Source organism: Sesamum indicum, linkage group LG1 (genome assembly GCF_026168435.1).
Source record: "Sesamum indicum cultivar Baizhima isolate 11 linkage group LG1, ASM2616843v1, whole genome shotgun sequence".
NCBI lineage: Eukaryota > Viridiplantae > Streptophyta > Magnoliopsida > Lamiales > Pedaliaceae > Sesamum > Sesamum indicum.
The window spans coordinates 8,060,194-8,079,986 of NC_142657.1; the positions used below are offsets into that span (position 1 = coordinate 8,060,194).

Sequence of the window (19,793 nt, forward strand, 5' to 3'; positions counted from 1 at the left end):
GAGTATTGAGTGGCTAAATATAACTTCTTAAAGTATTTATTATTTATTAATATATTTGTATAAATATATAATTTTACGAAATTAAATTATCCACACGAATCGAGTATGTTTCTGTTGTTGGTGTTATTTATTTATGATTGGCCTTGTACAATAGTTATTTTTTTTTGTCACAATATATGAGTAGCTAAAAAACTCTAAGATGTTTTGGTTATTGTGTACCGTCGTTTTTCACATAAAGCATTTTTATCTTTTATATAAACCTTCCTATTATTTAATTTTTTTTAAGCACATTAGAATTGGTAAAGTAAATAATTTATTTATTAAAAAGTATTTTAAATTATTAAATACTTTTAAAAAAAATATTCTTTTTTTCAATCCTACCACCATGCCCACCCTCAAATATATATGTATAAATGTCTAATTATAATTTTAATAAAATTTAATTGTAAATAAAAATAAAAAAAATTAGTTCTAAGAATTTAAAATAATTTATACAAATAATTTTAAATTTAAATTTGTAATCTAACAATTAATTTTTATTAATATATTAATTAAAACAATTTTGACATTCATCTATCTTTTGGTAATTAAATAAATATTTTTGAGGACATTTCTGTTATTTTTTAAAGTTTAATAGGGAAATTTTGAATTTTAAAGGTTATCAGGGATAGTTTTTGAAATTTTTTGTTTGAATGGATGATTTGTTAAAAAGATGAGGGGCGTAAATATAATTATCTCTATATTATCTATTAACTTAGAGAGCGTTGTAATAACCACCAACACCAACACCACAAGATTGCATCCTTTTTCTAGGGCAACCTCACCAACACCTCTCATACTTACGCGCGACGGCAATGTCACTCAGAGCAGTTTGGGCGACATTGCTATTGCCCAGTTTGGCAGTAACGATTTCTTCGCCCATGTAGCCACCACACATTTGATATATATATATATATATATATATATATATTATATTTTATATATAAATATATTCATAATTTTGTAGAAGCAAATGGTATTTATATATATAAGTAAAAATATAATATGGGTTGCCAAATATAAGCAAATGGTATTTAAAATGGCTATGCAACATTTTAAAAAATATAAGCGGATTTTGCTCATTTTTTCAACAAAGGGGAATTTTTAGCTAGATTTTGAAAATATTAAAAACTTTCAAGCAATTTATCCTACATAAAAAATTATTTTAAATTGTGACAAACATAAGAAAGGACCATATAAGTTGAATAATTATCATATATTAGTTGTAATAATTATTTTTTATATTTATCACTTTTAATTAATTATTTCAAAATTATTCTCTATTAATCATATCATATTACTTTATTTAAAACATGATTTATTTCTCCCATAAATGCTCTAATTATCTGTTTAGTTTTTTGAGGGAAAATTTGCCCCTCAAAATTGTCTACTTTTATACATAATAAATTTATAGTAAATAATATATTTTTAAAATAAAAATTTATAGAAATTTTATAAATAAATTATAATTATTTGCATTTGATATATATCTTACCAAACATGTCTCTAATTTTTAAAATAAATTTTATTTTTGATATTTTTATATAAATAATAAATAATTATAATAGTGATTACGGAAACCCGCCCTCCTGAGAATTTGTGCGATCACATCTATAAATTAACAAATTAAGACAAAGAGCATCAGAGGTTTGAAAAATCTGATACCTTAACGTCTATAAATTAGTAATAAATTAGGTAATTCTTTCAATACAAAAAATTTGATCATTTGATTAACTTTTATCAATAGAGAAATTGTTAGACTAAAACAAAATAAAGGGTATTAAATATAATTTTTTTAAACCACGTAAGAATTAAAAATAATAATATGTTATGACTAAAAAAAGTAACTGAAAAATTTGTATTTAAGATAAATTTTATAAAAAATAGTATAGTAAATAAAATCTAATTTTTTAAATAAAACTAAAATTTAAATAAAATTATTATAATTATGATTAAATACGCTCTTTCTAAAATTTGACGGTAATTTTTTAATTTAAATTTATAATCTAGTAACTAATTTGAATTAAATAATATAAGTTTATGATAATTTATAAATAATTGAGAAATATACGTAGTTTTATTATTCATTCCCATAAATATTATTTTTCCACCCTCTCTAACTTTAGTAATAAAAATTTAGTCATAAATAAAAATAAAAATGTAATCTTTTATATTTAAATTTATAACCCAGTAACTAATTTTTATAATATGTTTAACCTATTATTTTAATTTTTAAGACATGTAATCTTATATAAAAAATTTATTTTAAATCTAATAATAAAATACTATATATTATACCATATTATTCATTCCGTTAAATATTATTTTGACGCGCCCTTTATCTTTTAGTAATATAAATTTAGTTGTAAATAAAAATAAAATTAAAATTTTAAATCAAATAAGAAACTAAAGTAAAATATTTATACAATTTTTAGTTAAAATTATAACCTATATACAGATTCAATAGGAAAAGTTAATAAAATTAATTAGTATAACTAACAAACAAATATATAAAATCATATTACTTATTTTATAAATATTGTTTTGACGACCATTTAGTAATAAAAAATTTTTCATAAATAAAGATTAAATAATTTATAAAATTTTTAATTTAATTTTATAACTTAGTAGCTAATTTTTATAGTATAACTTAATATTTTATTTGTTAAAAGGTGACATTTAAATAATGGTTATAAATAAAAATTAAATCATTCTTAATTTTTTTGTAATTTAAATTCATAACCTAATAACTAATTTTTATTAATATATTAATTATATAACTTTTACGATTCAACCAAAAAACTAAATAAAATAATTCAAATTTTAAACTAATATAAATATAAATAAACAATAAACTTAAAAATTTAATTAATACATCAATTAAATAATTTATCTCAACTATTAAGTGGTAGTTTACATACAAATTCAATTTAAATTATTGATGTCTCTCTACCATTTTTGAAAACTAAATACTCTATATAAATTTACAATTTAATAACTAATTTTTGTTAATAGATTAAAAAAATTAATTACATTTTAATAAATAAAATTCTATTATTCATTCCCATAAACACCACCCTACCTACTATGCATTCCATACATACATAAATATTCCTCAAGCTCCCTATGCATAATTCATTTCCATACACACATAAATATTTAGTTATGAAAAAGAATATAATTAATAATTTTATTCAAATAATTAATACACGTGATTTCTAATTTAAAAATTTATAACCCCACATCTAATTTTCATTGTTATGTTAATTAAATAACTTTTTTAACAGATGTATCTATATACAAATTCAATAAAAAAAGTTAATAAAAGAATAATTTATAATTCATTTCCGAAAAATTTTTTATTCGTATAAATAATTTAAATTTATAACCTAATAACTAACTAAATATATACAGATATTTATACCCCTCTACATTTAAAAATTAATCTCTTCACTTATATTTTAAATTAATATAAATGATTAAAAAATACGAGGTCTTGTTATCCATAAAAATTATCAATCAGAAGCGCATCTCATAAATTTAAAACAACTCAGTACTGTAACCAATGAAATGAACTTCATTGGCTTCTTGGCAATAGGCTGTAAGCAAAACGAAATGAATGGTTAGCAAAGAACACAAATAAATGAAAAAACAAGTTTGTTTATTAATCCTGTTTCTTTCCTAAGGTTGAAGTAGGAATGGAAAAGAGCTACATTAGAATTTAGATGTTCTCACCGTGCAAAGTGAATCCGTGTTTGACCGCGACTGGAAGGTTACCCTCCTCAGTTCAGCAACTGTTTTCATTCCCTGCACGTGGCTACAAGGCAGTCTTTAGAAGGTGGTAAAATTGAGAAGCTTGAAGCTCCAAGCTCGCAAGAGCATAGTGAATACCTAGAGAGAAGAAGAAACATATTGACCCTTATAACGAAATGCATAAAGGAGCTATTAAAAAAAATAAAAGGGTTACCTCCATTTTTTATATTGAAACCAACTTTGAGTAGATCAATCAACGCAACAAAAGTATTTAACTTCTCTTCAATGCTGAAATCTGGATATTCACACTCCATTAGTCCTAACAACCACACTCTCCTCGATTGCTCTCCTTAACTTCATTGTATACTCAGCACTTTTGTGTTAGATTTGCAAACATCAATTTTTTGATAGACTGCAAACCACAAGCTAAGCTCATACTAAATAGAATGAATATAAAACATATAAAGAAAAAATAATAGAAAATTACTGTATATACAAACTCACAGTATCCGAACTCGGTCACCTCTTCTGTTGTTGCTCAACTTAAGGCCTAAGAAAGAGTCCCCATAAACTTGCACCATCTGAACCGACGAGATTCTGCAAATAACCACGTGCACAGGCCACCAACATTTGTTTCCAGCATTTCTTAGAAGGCATGACTGCTGCTAATATGGACACCAAATACTTATCCAGATTTTGCACAAATGGATGCAAGAGTTGAACTGCAGAAACTGATCCAGAAAATTCTCCAATTTCCAGCATATTTCATGAGCGCTAATAGAACTTTTGCCAGAGCCTCCTCCTCATCAATGTCGCAGATAGAACTTTTGGAAAATTATATACATTAGCAGAGATTTCATATGATGATTTTGGTTTGTCCCACATTACTCATTGCCCTTGTGATGTTCATTTGATGCTTCTTGTTTCCACTTTGGTGGTTAGAGTTGGAACTAAAACGTCAAGTGGAAGACACGGCACATAGAACATACCTCTTTCCCGTGTTCCGCGATGCAGCCTTTGGAGCCTAATGTCACCACAGCCCATTGGCAGTGTTTTGGCGAGAAATTCAAGGGCCGACTCTGAATCTGGGTTGTATCTTTACCCCTGAAATTAGTTAGTCACAGTTAATATGGATTAGCCCAAGTATTTTGGGACCCAACCTCTGAAGAATGAGCCTAATGTCATTCCAATTATGACAAACAAGGAGAGTCACTTTTTTCAAGATCATTTTCAGCATATGGGCATACAACAGTCATAGAATTTCTTCAATTAACACTCGGAAAGCAAAATCGCGAATTAGAAACTGCAAACAAGATATTTGTGTATAGAGAAGAAGAAACATACTGACCCTTATAACGAAATGCATAAAGGAGCTATTAAAGAAAATAAAAGGGTTACCTCCATTTTGATACTGGAACCAACTCTGAGTAGATCAATCAACGCAACAAAAGCATTTAACTTCTCTTCAATGCTGAAATCTGGATATTCACTCTCCATTAGTCCTAACAACCACACTCACATCGATTGCTCTCATCAACTTCATTGTATACTCAACACTTTTGTGTTAGATTTGCTAACATCAATTTTTTGATAGACTGCAAACCACAAACTAAGCGCATACTAAACAGAAGAATATAAAACATATAAAGAAAGAATAATAGAAAATTACTGTACATACAGATTGACAGTATCCGAACTCGGTCACCTCTTCTGTTGTTGCTCAACTTAAGGCCTAAGAAAGAGTCCACATAAACTTGTGCCATCCGACCCGACGAGCTTCTGCAAATAACCACGTGCACAAGCCACCACCATTTGTTTCAGCATTTCTTAGAAGGCATGACTGCTGCTAATATGGACACCAAATACTTATCCAGATTTTGCACAAATGGATGCAAGAGTTGAACTGCAGAAACTGATCCAGAAAATTCTCCAATTTCCAGCATATTTCATGAGCGCTAATAGAACTTTTGCCAGAGCCTCCTCCTCGTCAGTGTCGCAGATAGAACTTTGGAAAATTATATACATTAGCAAAGATTTCATATGATGATTTTGGTTTGTCTCACATTACTCATTGCCCTTGTGATGTTCATTTGATGCTTCTTGTTTCCACTTTGGTGGTTCGAGTTGGAACTAAAACGTCAAGTGGAAGACATGGCACATAGAACATACCACTTTCCCGTGTTTCGCATTGCAGCCTTTGGAGCCTAATGTCACCACAGCCCATTGGCAGTGTTTTAGCGAGAAATTCAAGGGCCGACTCTGAATCTGGGTTGTATCTTTACCCCTGAAATTAGTTAGTCACAGTTAATATGGATTAGCCCAAGTATTTTGCGACCCAACCTCTGAAGAATGAGCCTAATGTCATTCCAATTATGACAAACAAGGAGAGTCACTTTTTTCAAGATCATTTTCAGCATATGGGCATACAACAGTCATAGAATTTCTTCAATTAACACTCGGAAAGCAAAATCGAATTAGAAACTGCAAACAAGATATTTGTGTATAGAGAAGAAGAAACATACTGACCCTTATAACGAAATGCATAAAGGAGCTATTAAAGAAAATAAAAGGGTTACCTCCATTTTGATACTGGAACCAACTCTGAGTAGATCAATCAACGCAACAAAAGCATTTAACTTCTCTTCAATGCTGAAATCTGGATATTCACTCTCCATTAGTCCTAACAACCACACTCACGTCGATTGCTCTCATCAACTTCATTGTATACTCAACACTTTTGTGTTAGATTTGCTAACATCAATTTTTTGATAGACTGCAAACCACAAACTAAGCGCATACTAAACAGAAGAATATAAAACATATAAAGAAAAAATAATAGAAAATTACTGTACATACAGATTAACAGTATTCGAACTCGGTCCCCTCTTCTGTTGTTGCTCAACTTAAGGCGTAAGAAAGAGTCCCCATAAACTTGTGCCATCCCACCCGACGAGCTTCTGCAAATAACCACGTGCACAAGCCACCACCATTTGTTTCCAGCATTTCTGAGAAGGCATGACTGCTGCTAATATGGACACCAGATACTTATCCAGATTTTGCACAAATGGATGCAAGAGTTGAACTGCAGAAACTGATCCAGAAAATTCTCCAATTTCCAACATATTTCATGAACGCTAATAGAACTTTTGCCAGAGCCTCCTCCTCGTCAGTGTCGCAGATAGAACTTTGGAAAATTATATACATTAGCAGAGATTTCATATGATGATTTTGGTTTGTCTCACATTACTCATTGCCCTTGTGATGTTCATTTGATGCTTCTTGTTTCCACTTTGGTGGTTAGAGTTGGAACTAAAACGTCAAGTGGAAGACACGGCACATAGAACATACCTCTTTCCCGTGTTTCGCATTGCAGCCTTTGGAGCCTAATGTCACCACAGCCCATTGGCAGTGTTTTAGCGAGAAATTCAAGGGCCGACTCTGAATCTGGGTTGTATCTTTACCCCTGAAATTAGTTAGTCACAGTTAATATGGATTAGCCCAAGTATTTTGCGACCCAACCTCAGAAGAATGAGCCTAATGTCATTCCAATTATGACAAAAAAGGAGAGTCACTTTTTTCAAGATCATTTTCAGCAAATGGGCATACAACAGTCATAGAATTTCTTCAATTAACACTCGGAAAGCAAAATCGCAAATTAGAAACTGCAAACAAGATATTTGTGTATAGAGAAGAAGAAACATACTAACCCTTATAACGAAATGCATAAAGGAGCTATTAAAAAAAATAAAAGGGTTACCTCCATTTTGATACTGGAACCAACTCTGAGTAGATCAATCAACGCAACAAAAGCATTTAACTTCTCTTCAATGCTGAAATCTGGATATTCACTCTCCATTAGTCCTAACAACCACACTCTCCTCGATTGCTCTCATCAACTTCATTGTATACTCAACACTTTTGTGTTAGATTTGCTAACATCAATTTTTTGATAGACTGCAAACCACAAGCTAAGCTCATACTAAACAGAAGAATATAAAACATATAAAGAAAAAATAATAGAAAATTACTGTACATACAGATTAACAGTATTCGAACTCGGTCACCTCTTCTGTTGTTGCTCAACTTAAGGCCTAAGAAAGAGTCCCCATAAACTTGCGCCATCCGACCCGATGAGCTTCTGCAAATAACCACGTGCACAAGCCACCACCATTTGTTTCCAGCATTTCTTAGAAGGCATGACTGCTGCTAATATGGACACCAGATACTTATCCAGATTTTGCACAAATGGATGCAAGAGTTGAACTGCAAAAACTGATCCAGAAAATTCTCCAATTTCCAGCATATTTCATGAGCGCTAATAGAACTTTTGCCAGAGCCTCCTCCTCGTCTGTGTCGCAGATAGAACTTTGGAAAATTATATACATTAGCAGAGATTTCATATGATGATTTTGGTTTGTCTCACATTACTCATTGCCCTTGTGATGTTCATTTGATGCTTCTTGTTTCCACTTTGGTGGTTAGAGTTGGAACTAAAACGTCAAGTCGAAGACACGGCACATAGAACATACCTCTTTCCCGTGTTTCGCGTTGCAGCCTTTGGAGCCTAATGTCACCACAGCCCATTGGCAGTGTCTTGGCAAGAAATTCAAGGGCCGACTCTGAATCTGGGTTGTACCTTTACCCCTGAAATTAGTTAGTCATAGTTAATATGGATTAGCCCAAGTATTTTGCGACCCAACCTCAGAAGAATGAGCCTAATGTCATTCCAATTATGACAAACAAGGAGAGTCACTTTTTTCAAGATCATTTTCAGCATATGGGCATACAACAGTCATAGAATTTCTAACACTCATTGACTGAATTTCTAACACTCAGAAAGCAAATGGCAAATTAGAAACTGCAAACAAGATATTTGTGTATAGAGAAGAAGAAACATACTGACCCTTATAACGAAATGCATAAAGGAGCTATTAAAAAAAATAAAAGGGTTACCTCCATTTTGATACTGGAACCAACTCTGAGTAGATCAATCAACGCAACAAAAGCATTTAACTTCTCTTCAATGCTAAAATCTGGATATTCACTCTCCATTAGTCCTAACAACCACACTCTCCTCGATTGCTCTCATCAACTTCATTGTATACTCAACACTTTTGTGTTAGATTTGCTAACATCAATTTTTTGATAGACTGCAAACCACAAGCTAAGCTCATACTAAACAGAAGAATATAAAACATATAAAGAAAAAATAATAGAAAATTACTGTACATACAGATTAACAGTATTCGAACTCGGTCACCTCTTCTGTTGTTGCTCAACTTAAGGCGTAAGAAAGAGTCCCCATAAACTTGCGCCATCCGACCCGACGAGCTTCTGCAAATAACCACGTGCACAAGCCACCACCATTTGTTTCCAGCATTTCTGAGAAGGCATGACTGCTGCTAATATGGACACCAGATACTTATCCAGATTTTGCACAAATGGATGCAAGAGTTGAACTGCAGAAACTGATCCAGAAAATTCTCCAATTTCCAGCATATTTCATGAACGCTAATAGAACTTTTGCCAGAGCCTCCTCCTCGTCAGTGTCGCAGATAGAACTTTGGAAAATTATATACATTAGCAGAGATTTCATATGATGATTTTGGTTTGTCTCACATTACTCATTGCCCTTGTGATGTTCATTTGATGCTTCTTGTTTCCACTTTGGTGGTTAGAGTTGGAACTAAAACATCAAGTGGAAGACACGGCACATAGAACATACCTCTTTCCCGTGTTTTGCGTTGCAGCCTTTGGAGCCTAATGTCACCACAGCCCATTGGCAGTGTTTTGGCAAGAAATTCAAGGGCCGACTCTGAAGCTGGGTTGTATCTTTACCCCTGAAATTAGTTAGTCACAGTTAATATGGATTAGCCCAAGTATTTTGCGACCCAACCTCAGAAGAATGAGCCTAATGTCATTCCAATTATGACAAACAAGGAGAGTCACTTTTTTCAAGATCATTTTCAGCATATGGGCATACAACAGTCATAGAATTTCTAACACTCAGAAAGCAAATGGCAAATTAGAAACTGCAAACAAGAGATTTGTGTAGAGAGAAGAGGAAACATACTGACCCTTATAACGAAATGCATAAAGGAGCTATTAAAAAAAATAAAAGGGTTACCTCCATTTTGATACTGGAACCAACTCTAAGTAGATCAATCAACGCAACAAAAGCATTCAACTTCTCTTCAATGCTGAAATCTGGATATTCACTCTCCATTAGTCCTAACAACCACACTCTCCTCGATTGCTCTCATCAAATTCATCAGCCCTAAAGAGTGATTTTATATGAGTGGAAAGAAAGATCAAAGGCTCACACTGTTTCCCTCCTATTTCTTGTATGCTATTTCCTGCACTTCGATTGCAACAACGGATGGTTCAGATGGGATCCAGACAACGGGAAAAAGTGAGATTTTGATATTTAGTTTTTTCGTTTTCTTTTTTTTTTTCCCGGAAACCGGGAGATGTGTTTAGAATGACTGATTTGCCCCTCTCCAAAGACTACCATACCCTTTGCCCAACTTCAAAATAAGTCTAGGGAATGTCTCCCAAATTTTGGGTGATATTCATTTTTGTCCTTGGCTTTCTGACACTTTTGTGTTAGATTTGCTAACATCAATTTTCTGTAGACTGCAAACCACAAGCTAAGCTCATACTTAGACGACACACAACATTAATTTTAAGACATGCTAGCTCTAAACAAAAATCCCTTCACCACAAGAACACAAGAGTTAAACCACACTCCTACAACTTCCAGTGTGAAGTGAAAAAAACTATCACTACCTTACACACCCACTCCCATCCTCTAGGAAATTGGGGTAACTTAACACCACTAAAGTATGCAATAAAATCTTTCCCAATCACTCGAATAAGCATGCATACGAGCTTTAAAATATAGCTTATTCCCCCACACCGAAACCATGACCGCCCTCAAGCATGTCTCAATCCAAATACACAAATTATCCAAGTAGCAATTCTCAAATATTCCTTCATGTCACTCAAGTATATCCCCTATACTAATAAGACTTAATAGCATAAGAAGAGCCAGCAATATTGAGACAAGCACTTGCAGTACAACATACAATATTCAACACAAGTATCCCATTGACTTCATCAAAATAAAATGAAACAAGTCTCAACACTCTCACAAAGGTATCAGTGTAATCACTCCACTCATAAAGTGTTTAAGAATTTGGGTTCCACTCAAATCAATACAGAGAATGCCATTACCATAGGCTTGCTTGTGAATCAAATCTCCTCCGCCAACGAAATGAAAATTAATACATGAATCAAAGGGTCTTTTCAAGGGTTGTAATGGGGCTTAGGACAAGGTGTGGCAAAAGATAGGCCGAATTGGGGCTTATGAATTCAAAGGAGCGATGCTGACCTAGTTGCTTATCTTTCCAACCTCATTGCCATTCAACTCGATTCAAGTAATTTGAACAACCAAACACCTCCAATTTTTTTCATTTTCTATTTCTTTTTCTTCTTTTTTTTCTCAATCTTTTCTTTCCTTTCGTTTTTTCTTCTTTTTCTTCTTTTTTTTTCCTCAATCTTTTCTTCTTTCCTTTCTTTTTTTTCTTTTGTTTTTTCTCAATATTTTCTTCTTTCCTTTCTTTTTTTCTTCTTCTTTCTCTTCTCCTTTTTCTTCGTCTCTTTGTTCTTTCTGTTTCATCATTTGTTTTTCATTTCCTCGTTCCATATCTCTTTTTCTTTTCCTTGGGGATAGTAGTGCATCCCTTGTTATTCACTCATATTCATGTCAATTTACAAGCAACCAAGCCAACACCATCCCCTTAAATGGGTTCAAAAATCAGTTCAGGAGATAATCAAGAAGGGGATGATTCAGCTTATGACGTGGTTTAACCAACAAAAGAAAAGCCAAGGCTCAAATGAGTTATTCTATGGGTGAATTCAAGGTAGGCTCTTTTGAGGTAATGGGGTATCCCTAAGTGCCCTTATCACTTTCATGCACCAATCTTACAAGAATGCGGACTCAAAATGTATTACACAAGCAAGTTCTAGAATGGACACACTAAGTTTGATGCCCTCGATCAAAAGAAATGTAGCACTGTTTAAATGAAAGTGCTTTGGCCCAAAAGCTCACATAAAGGCTTTTGTGTTGATTCTTGAACATTGTTCATTTGATGCGTTCAATGGAACACACTTCACACAACTTTTTTTTTATATGCCACTAGTGCTAGTCTCTCCTGCTTATCTCGACTTATACCAAAAATTCCTATTAATCTAAGGGATAACACAAGACAACAATCAAAAATTTCAAGTGCTACCACAGGATAATTCGCATATTTTTCTCAACACACTAACTTCCTTCACAAGTTTCGGTGTTCACTAAAAATTGTCAACCCTCAAATAAAAACTTTTAGTCCCCACATATCCACATTCCAACACATTAATTCCCCGACTAATCTAATTCAATTGTCACATTGAATATTGGGCTCCAATCACTTGTTACTTTATTACAAGAAAGATTGTATGGCAAGTCACTCTAATCTAACAGGAGTAATATGTCATAATACATAGAGAGCACAAGGAACAATAAATCAAAGTCTTGGAAGTTCCAAGTCATATCTTCCTTTATTTTTCTGAAACATGTTTTTTATAACTAAGTTCTACAGAGATTTGCACCTCTTTCTGATCTAATTCAATTGTCAAAATGTATTAATTAGAAACAATGAGCCACAGAAACTAAAGAAAAGATAAATTCAAGCATAGCAAATCTTTTCTACATATGAGAATTGCGAAACTTACCTATTAATCACAAAGCAAAGATAAAAATGCAGCAAATTTCATGCACCTCACAAACAATAATCAAAAAATGACAGCCATGTAGAGCTGTGGCTGCCGCTATCAATGGGTGCACATGCGAGGCAAGAGCTATGAGCTCCACCAGCCTACCTAATCTGCATTGCCATTGTTAAAAAAATTGATTAAGCAAGTAGTAAGTATACATACGAAATGGTGACTAACCCAGTGACAATAAAATAAAACTTCGAAGATATCTGCAAAAAGGTACCAGTTGCTTATGTAAAACTTAAGCACCCATGCTTCTCAAAATCCCACCGTATGCAGTTGGCCGATTAACACTCAGAATCAACTCACAATCTTCAAAAAGCTCAAGATCCTCATCAGCATTAGAAGGCTCATTTTGAAGCACCATATTCCTACATGATAATCAAGTTTCAACTTCAAATTCAAATAAGATCTTTTTATATTTGTGATACTGAATAAATAGTTTCTCGGGCAAAGTAATCTACCAAAGAGGAGCCTGTGCTCTAAAGACTTCATATAATCGAGCTTTTGGCTTTGGCACACAAACCGAATCTGACCCGCGTATATTGGCACATCAAAAGGACCATGTTTCTTTCTTACCAGCCCTACAAATGATCACATGAAAGTTCAAATCATAAATCGCAGTCATATTTTTCATTCCATGTCCTAGAGAATGGAATACCAGGATCTCCATCAACTTTTGATCAGCTAACTTGGAAGAGTTTCATAAATGTAATTTTCAAGCAACAAATTATCTTTAAATAGTAATATCAACTGCAGCCAGGAAAAGTGTAAAAAGTAACAAGACGACAGAAAGTATTCAAATATAACAATTATGGCCAGCCGTCAACTGCAGTCAGGAAACGTCTAAAAAATAACAAGTCGGCAGAAAGGACTCAAATATAACAATTTTGAATAAACAAGCATCCCAGTGTTTACTTTTCTAATATTTATTCCATGTAGGATAGGACATCACAATCATTTTGTCAGCAGGGGGGTTCCAGGGGTAGCTCCCACATGCCAAACAGCTCTTCATGCAAGCTCCCACTATCCCAACTGGCGATCGGTTTTAATACAATTGTCAAGTCCCAGCCTATACTGGATGCACAAATTGCCTCCAAATCACAAAGTGCAACATGAAAACTGTGCTATAAACAACTTGCCCAAGAAGGGGACGAACACTGGATTTTCTATCACTAGTAGTTGTCATATTGATATCTATGGATGGATAATTCATAAACACATTCCACCAATCAATTCTCAAATAACACGTTCCGGACACAAGAAATCAGGATAAGGAAGATATGAGTTTCCGCCAACTCACAGAACTATGATAATAACTCCAGCAGTTTAGCATTCTTAAACTTGCACAATTCTTGCCGCTATTACTAAAATTTTATGTCATGTACCTTGTGATTGTATGAATCCGCCAGATAAATTTGACCATCATTTCCGCAAAAAACTCCTAAAGGATGTTGAAGAAGAACTTCGGAACCTACTCCATCACGGTCTCCGAACTGAAACATATAACACAACGATGCTAACAAATAAGTTAAACATCCCATCCAACTAGTGCAAAGATCGATAAGATTCCAAATGGTAGCAGACATACCTTAAATAAATTGTCAGAGAAAATTGGATCACCACCAGCGAGTAGTCTCGATCCCCCTGTCCTTAAGTCAAGTGCCCGAATAGAGCTACTCTCACTATCAGCGATATATGCTTCCTTTAAATCTATCAAAACAAACAAGTGAAAATACTGCATGAATTAACAATATTGCAACTAGCTTTGAATTTTTACCACGTACCAGGTGACAAAGTAATTCCAGAAGGTTGCACAAATGAAGTGCACACAGAACTGTATCAACATAAAACAAAAGTGTCAAAAAATCAGAAAAACTATTTGAAAAAGACCACGGAAGTTTTGAAAATTTCAGTTGCGCCTAAAATAAGTGCAGATGTAAAAGTCAAATTCTCCCTAATCAAACACAAAGAACGCCAAAGACAAAGGAGTGCCTCTTAATAGGTGTTATAGTAGCTTTCCAATCTTATTTCAACATTGTTGAGAATCAAAGAATTGATTCTTCAAATACTTGTAAAATCACAAGAGAATCTAAGTGATTTTTGTGATACTTATATGATTTAATTTTGGAAGAATTTCTTCCAATTTCCATTATTGACATATGCGATTCACCACGGATGTCACAACCTCAAATCAAGTTAAGATAACATAATTTAGCCCTTTGGACATTTGTGTTGTGTATGTAGGCCAAATGACAAAACCACGTATCCTCGTCTTTTATTTCTCTTCACATATCTAAAATCTTGTCCATGGAGCATGTTTTAGGGCCAGCTTGGATTTTGCCGTAGCATGCATTTCATGCATTTCATTTCTTGGTGCACATTGATTATTGTACCACTAAACATTCCAATTGCAGCAAGAGGATGTTCCATTTTTGCTGCATATCCAAGACTTCAAGAAAAGTTTGACTTTGTTGTTCAAGTTGAACATTTCAATCAAGATCTCCATGTTCAGCTTGAGGAGCAGTGTTGAGAATCAAGGATTGATTCTTCAAATAATTGGAAAATCACAAGAGAATCACAATAATATATAAGTGGTTCTTGTGATACTTATGATTTGATTATGGAAGGATTTCCTTCATTTTCCATTATTCATATATATAATTCACCTATATAAATAGGTGGACATTATAACCTCAAATCAAGAGAGAATAACATAATTTAGCCCTTTGGACATTTGGCTCGTGGATATAGCCATATGGCCCGAACTACGTAAATCCTTTTCTTTTGTTTCTCTCTTCATTTATCTAAAATTTTGACAAGCATAACAATAAAACATCTCACAAACTAACAGCCCATTACCTGAATATGCTAACATATTGGTTTCTAATTAGCGTCGGATAATGCATCCATCCCCCAAGGCAATGGTTTAAGAGGGTAATAACCTTAGCGTATACCGTCTATTGGATAGCACCACATGTATTTAAAAGTAAACAATCACATGATAATCACCTATATATTTAATGAAAATCAGAGCCATATAATCTGTTAAGTCTATATTGCGATGTATATGAACGAAAAGAATGCTTAAATGATACAACATTAGCTCTGCTTTTCCTATTATTACGATTATTATCACTATTGATATTATTACTACTACTGCAACAGCAGCATTATTACATTTATTGCATTATATTTTCTCTGTAATTATTAGCAAATCATAAAACAGAATGGAAGTAGAGGATCATAATATAAAAGGACTAAGTTTCGGGTCCCTAAATAATACGGCATACTAGAAAGAGATACATTTTTTTGCCACAAAACTGCACGGTATGCTGTCACGACAACATCATTATATTGTTTAGCTAATTCAGTGTCATGCTCTGCCATAAACAAGTAGCTAGTTTTAGTTCAAAACTGCTGATATAACCTAATTTCAATATCCAACAGAGATACGGCTCACATAAAGTAAATTTGTATAAGAAACAAGGATCATAATCCACTGCTCATAAACCAGAGCATTCTCAAGAAGAACATGAAAGATCATAAAAGATGTAATAAATAAACACAAACTACAGAATGCTGCCAAACTCAAAATGTAATTGCACAGGTATCAAGAGACTTTCGCAGACACACTAGTACCAGAAAACACATACAGTACCTGGCACCATTCAAATTTCTTTCATAGCCATCACCACTGAAAGCTCTGGTATTTCCATCTAATGTATTATGTTTCCAGATCTGATGCTGCCCAGCCATTGAAATATAAACAGTTTCGTTTACAGGCTCAACGCAAACATCCCAGGGGGAATTGAGGAGCTGAAAATATAATGAGAATATAAGTTACATATTGATGCTTATAAGTGTAGTTTGTGCTCTTAACGGAGTTTCATTCTTCAATACTAATAACTGGATAAGGATGTTATTTTCCCTTCAGTATTAGGACCATACTCATGATTTATGGTCCATTAATAAATTTATACTTTTAGTTCAAAAAGTCTTGCCTGAGTTGTTCCTGATCCTCCTCCTTGGTAGTCAGAACCTTTGGTTCCGTTTCCAGCAAGGGTCAGCACAGACTCGTCAACAAAATCAACCACCCTACAGTAGTAGAAGATTAATGCAATAGCAAATTATAGATTAAGTTTGATACAAATTCCCTGCAAAGTAACTAATGCTAGGACCCTTAGAAAATTATAAAGAATGATTAACAGCTGGGAATGAAAACAGATGAATGCTCTTCTGATTGATTTTCTTAAGGTTCCCAAAATGGAACAGAAATGGAAAACGGTGTTAGGAAATATAACAAAGACAATAAAAATATCAATGTTTGGAGGGGAAGCAGAAACCAGAGATAAGGTACTCTTGTTAATGGATAAGTATGATATATCTATTCTACCTTGTTTGAAGCAAGAAAGATTATTAGTAAATTTATTGATGTCCCATATATGTTTTACCAATAATTGACTAAGACTTGTTTAGTAGTTGATTTCTTCCTTTCTCACATTCAAGAAGGGAAGAAAATTACAGGCTCGGTCATCTCCATTTATACTTGCCCTATTCTTAGTCCAACCAACAAAGTACTTGTTCTCTTTACTTCAACTTCCCTTTCTCCAGTTTTCAGACAACAAGCATCACAATGTGGAACACACAATGCCGAGTAGAAAAGAGAACAAGCATACCAAGGTCCTAAAATGTATGCAGTCGCTCCAAAATTTCTAACTTCACTAGTATCAGAAACAGGAAGACAACCGCAATATGCAAAATGAAATCACATAGGATTACTGCTACCTTAGAGCATGATTTTCAGTGTCAGCCACATATAGGAGGTTCTTCTTCGGGTTGTAAGCAAGTCCCTATAAAAGCAAGTAACAAATTGATTATGTCTTCAAGCAAGTAAAAGAAAAAGAAATTTCAGCTGGATAAAATGCAAAAGTAAAACCAGCAATTACTCTTGTAAGAATCGAGGAGATACCAAAAAGATAATGAAAAACCATTACCTGTGGGCGGTTGAACATGGCATCATCAAAATTACCAAGTAATATAGTAAAAAAGAAGAGTTGCAAAAAAAAGAAGTAGATAAGAAGGGTGGGCCTGGTTCTTAATTAATGAGTAAACAAAAGTCATAGAAAATGATTTCACAATTGTTTTCAATGAATAAACATTCGTTGGACTAACTTTAAGACACAACCCATAACAGATATCAGTTTCTTCCTTTTTTTTATCAAAATTATCATTCCCCATGCCATAAAAGATAACGACTCAACCAAAAAGCCCACAAATTAATCACATGCAACCGCAGATTCACAAATGTTCAAATCCACAAAAAAGATTCAAGCTAAATAACACCATAAAAAGTTAAACAATTACAGAAATATAAAAAAATTAAGGAGCTAAAATCGATACTTACATAGATACAAACATAGAGAAGAGAGAAGTCGGCAACTTAATTTCTTTTTTCTTTTTTCTTGCCCTTTCTTCTCTACTGCTCCGGCTTTTCAAACCCTAAATAAATGAAATAAAAAATCGAGAGGTGGAAACATGTGAGTGTAGATGCGGTTGACGAGTAAAATGGTGGGAAGAGAACACTAGTTTTGAGGGTTTTTACCAGGTATTCTTTCTTGAATTTTTGTGTTGCACCCACCTCCATTGCTGCTTCTCCTCGGTGCGCTGATTGGTGAACAAACCCATCTTCGCTTCCATCAACCGGAGTAATAAACCCATTTGAAAACCCTCAAACAATGGTACTAAACCGCAACCCCTCTCTTGATTTTTCCTCTATGTTTTTAAGGGTTTTAAGCATTCCTCGCTCGCTATGGTATTCCCCAAACCAAAGGCCTGGGCCTGGCGCTTTTACGAGTTCGCTCAACCCTCGTTAGAGGACATACCAATTTAATTTGAGACGCCGAGCAGCTGTTTTTTCAACACAAACGATTGTTCTTTCCACAAAGGGTTTTCAGAAAACTCCTCGGTTGCCCCTGCTTTTCTTCTCTCTTTGTTCAAGATTGCAAGATCCTTCAAGAATCTCTCTCTTTGTCACAGCGTGCTTGATTTCATCTCTATAAATGGTTTCGCATAGCTTTTCTTGGAATTGGAGGGTCTCGTGTCTTTAGGATGGTGTTGGGGTATATTTGGAAGCAGTCGACTATTGGGGTATATTTGGAAGAAGTCGACTAGAAGTAGAAGACTGCTGGCCGGAGAGAATGCGGCCTCTCTCGGGAAACATCTCTTTTTTCTTTTTGATTTTGGGGGTAGGTTCAGTAAGAGCAGAGGAGATTAGATACACGGAGACGAAAACCTTCGAGCACAAATACAATTAAAAAAGGAGGTAAGAATAATTTGATTTGTTTTAGAGGATTGTTGGAAAATTAAGAAATGAATTTTATGTTATTTTACCTTTTGTTTGTGGTTTGGACAATTGGAATATTAGCAAAAATTTCATTCTTTTGGTAGTTTATTTTATTTTTATTATTAGAAATTGATAATATCTCATATCCAACTTATTATATATTATGTGTATAAAATTCGTAGCCTATATACTTTAAAAAATATTATACACATAATCCATTTATATTAAAATATAATTATCGTGTTGTAAATGTCGATAAAAACTATTCGCTTTTCTTCGTTCATTAAGAGGGTGTCATGTTGTATCTATTATATATTTCATATTTAAGTATTCTTTTAGTATTTTGTAAAAATATCTTTGGAATTATTTTTATTACCTTTCACCCTCCAAGTTTGGGTGTTTGATCATTTATGTGTAGAGAAATATTGGTTGCAAACTAATCGAAAATTCTTATTTTAAATGTTCTTTTGGCCTTAGGATTGAATAGATCAAATCACATTCTATCATAAATACAAAGAAAATAAATTTTAAAACAAAATTTACTTTTTATTCTCTATTTTTATGTTTTTGTTGTTTTTACAATATACATCTATAAATTTATGTGTATATACATATGTATGTAATGCAATTAATACTTTAGTTTGTTTTTTAAAAAAAAATTAAAATTATTATATTCAATTAATAATAAGTAGTACCATTATATTTCTACATCACTTTTTTTATTCTTAAGTATATGTGTGTATATAAACATGTGTATATAATACAATTATTAATTTAGTTTATTTTCTTGAAATTTTTTTTTAATTTTTATATGCAATATTTTTTTTAAATTATT

General features: G+C 33.0%; 1 protein-coding gene across 26 annotated transcripts; it reads right to left on the minus strand.

Annotated features, from left to right (window-relative positions):
• Window positions 1-3,639: 3,639 nt before the first annotated feature.
• On the minus strand, window positions 3,640-18,952 carry LOC105180297 (protein SUPPRESSOR OF QUENCHING 1, chloroplastic-like). 26 transcript variants are annotated; one of them, XM_088880297.1, is made up of 20 exons: window positions 18,218-18,952; window positions 18,020-18,114; window positions 17,401-17,465; window positions 16,617-16,710; window positions 16,274-16,431; window positions 14,400-14,449; window positions 14,204-14,325; window positions 14,001-14,108; window positions 13,077-13,196; window positions 12,836-12,983; window positions 12,617-12,722; window positions 9,518-9,632; window positions 8,746-9,353; window positions 7,830-8,436; window positions 7,550-7,746; window positions 6,369-7,255; window positions 5,191-6,076; window positions 4,297-4,896; window positions 4,007-4,204; window positions 3,640-3,930 (listed from the first exon to the last, which is right to left on the minus strand). In XM_088880297.1, the coding sequence occupies exons 5-9, from the start codon at window positions 16,369-16,371 to the stop codon at window positions 13,188-13,190; spliced, it is 387 nt and encodes a 128-aa protein (XP_088736423.1). In that variant the 5' UTR covers window positions 16,372-16,431; window positions 16,617-16,710; window positions 17,401-17,465; window positions 18,020-18,114; window positions 18,218-18,952; the 3' UTR covers window positions 3,640-3,930; window positions 4,007-4,204; window positions 4,297-4,896; window positions 5,191-6,076; window positions 6,369-7,255; window positions 7,550-7,746; window positions 7,830-8,436; window positions 8,746-9,353; window positions 9,518-9,632; window positions 12,617-12,722; window positions 12,836-12,983; window positions 13,077-13,187. The 26 variants fall into 26 exon arrangements, with proteins under 26 accessions (XP_088736423.1, XP_088736400.1, XP_088736412.1 ...); XM_088880274.1 differs by having other exon boundaries at window positions 9,920-12,722; XM_088880286.1 differs by having other exon boundaries at window positions 8,746-9,632.
• Between the last annotated feature and the right edge of the window lie 841 nt (window positions 18,953-19,793).

Coding starts and splice junctions, on each gene's coding strand:
- LOC105180297 (XM_088880297.1), bottom strand. CDS start 16,371: ATGGCTGGGCAGCATCAGATCTGGAAACATAATACATTAGATGGAAAT. Junction 14,450..16,273: donor AGAAATTTGAATGGTGCCAG/GTACTGTATGTG, acceptor ATGTTGATACAG/TTCTGTGTGCACTTCATTTG. Junction 14,326..14,399: donor TGGAATTACTTTGTCACCTG/GTACGTGGTAAA, acceptor TTGTTTTGATAG/ATTTAAAGGAAGCATATATC.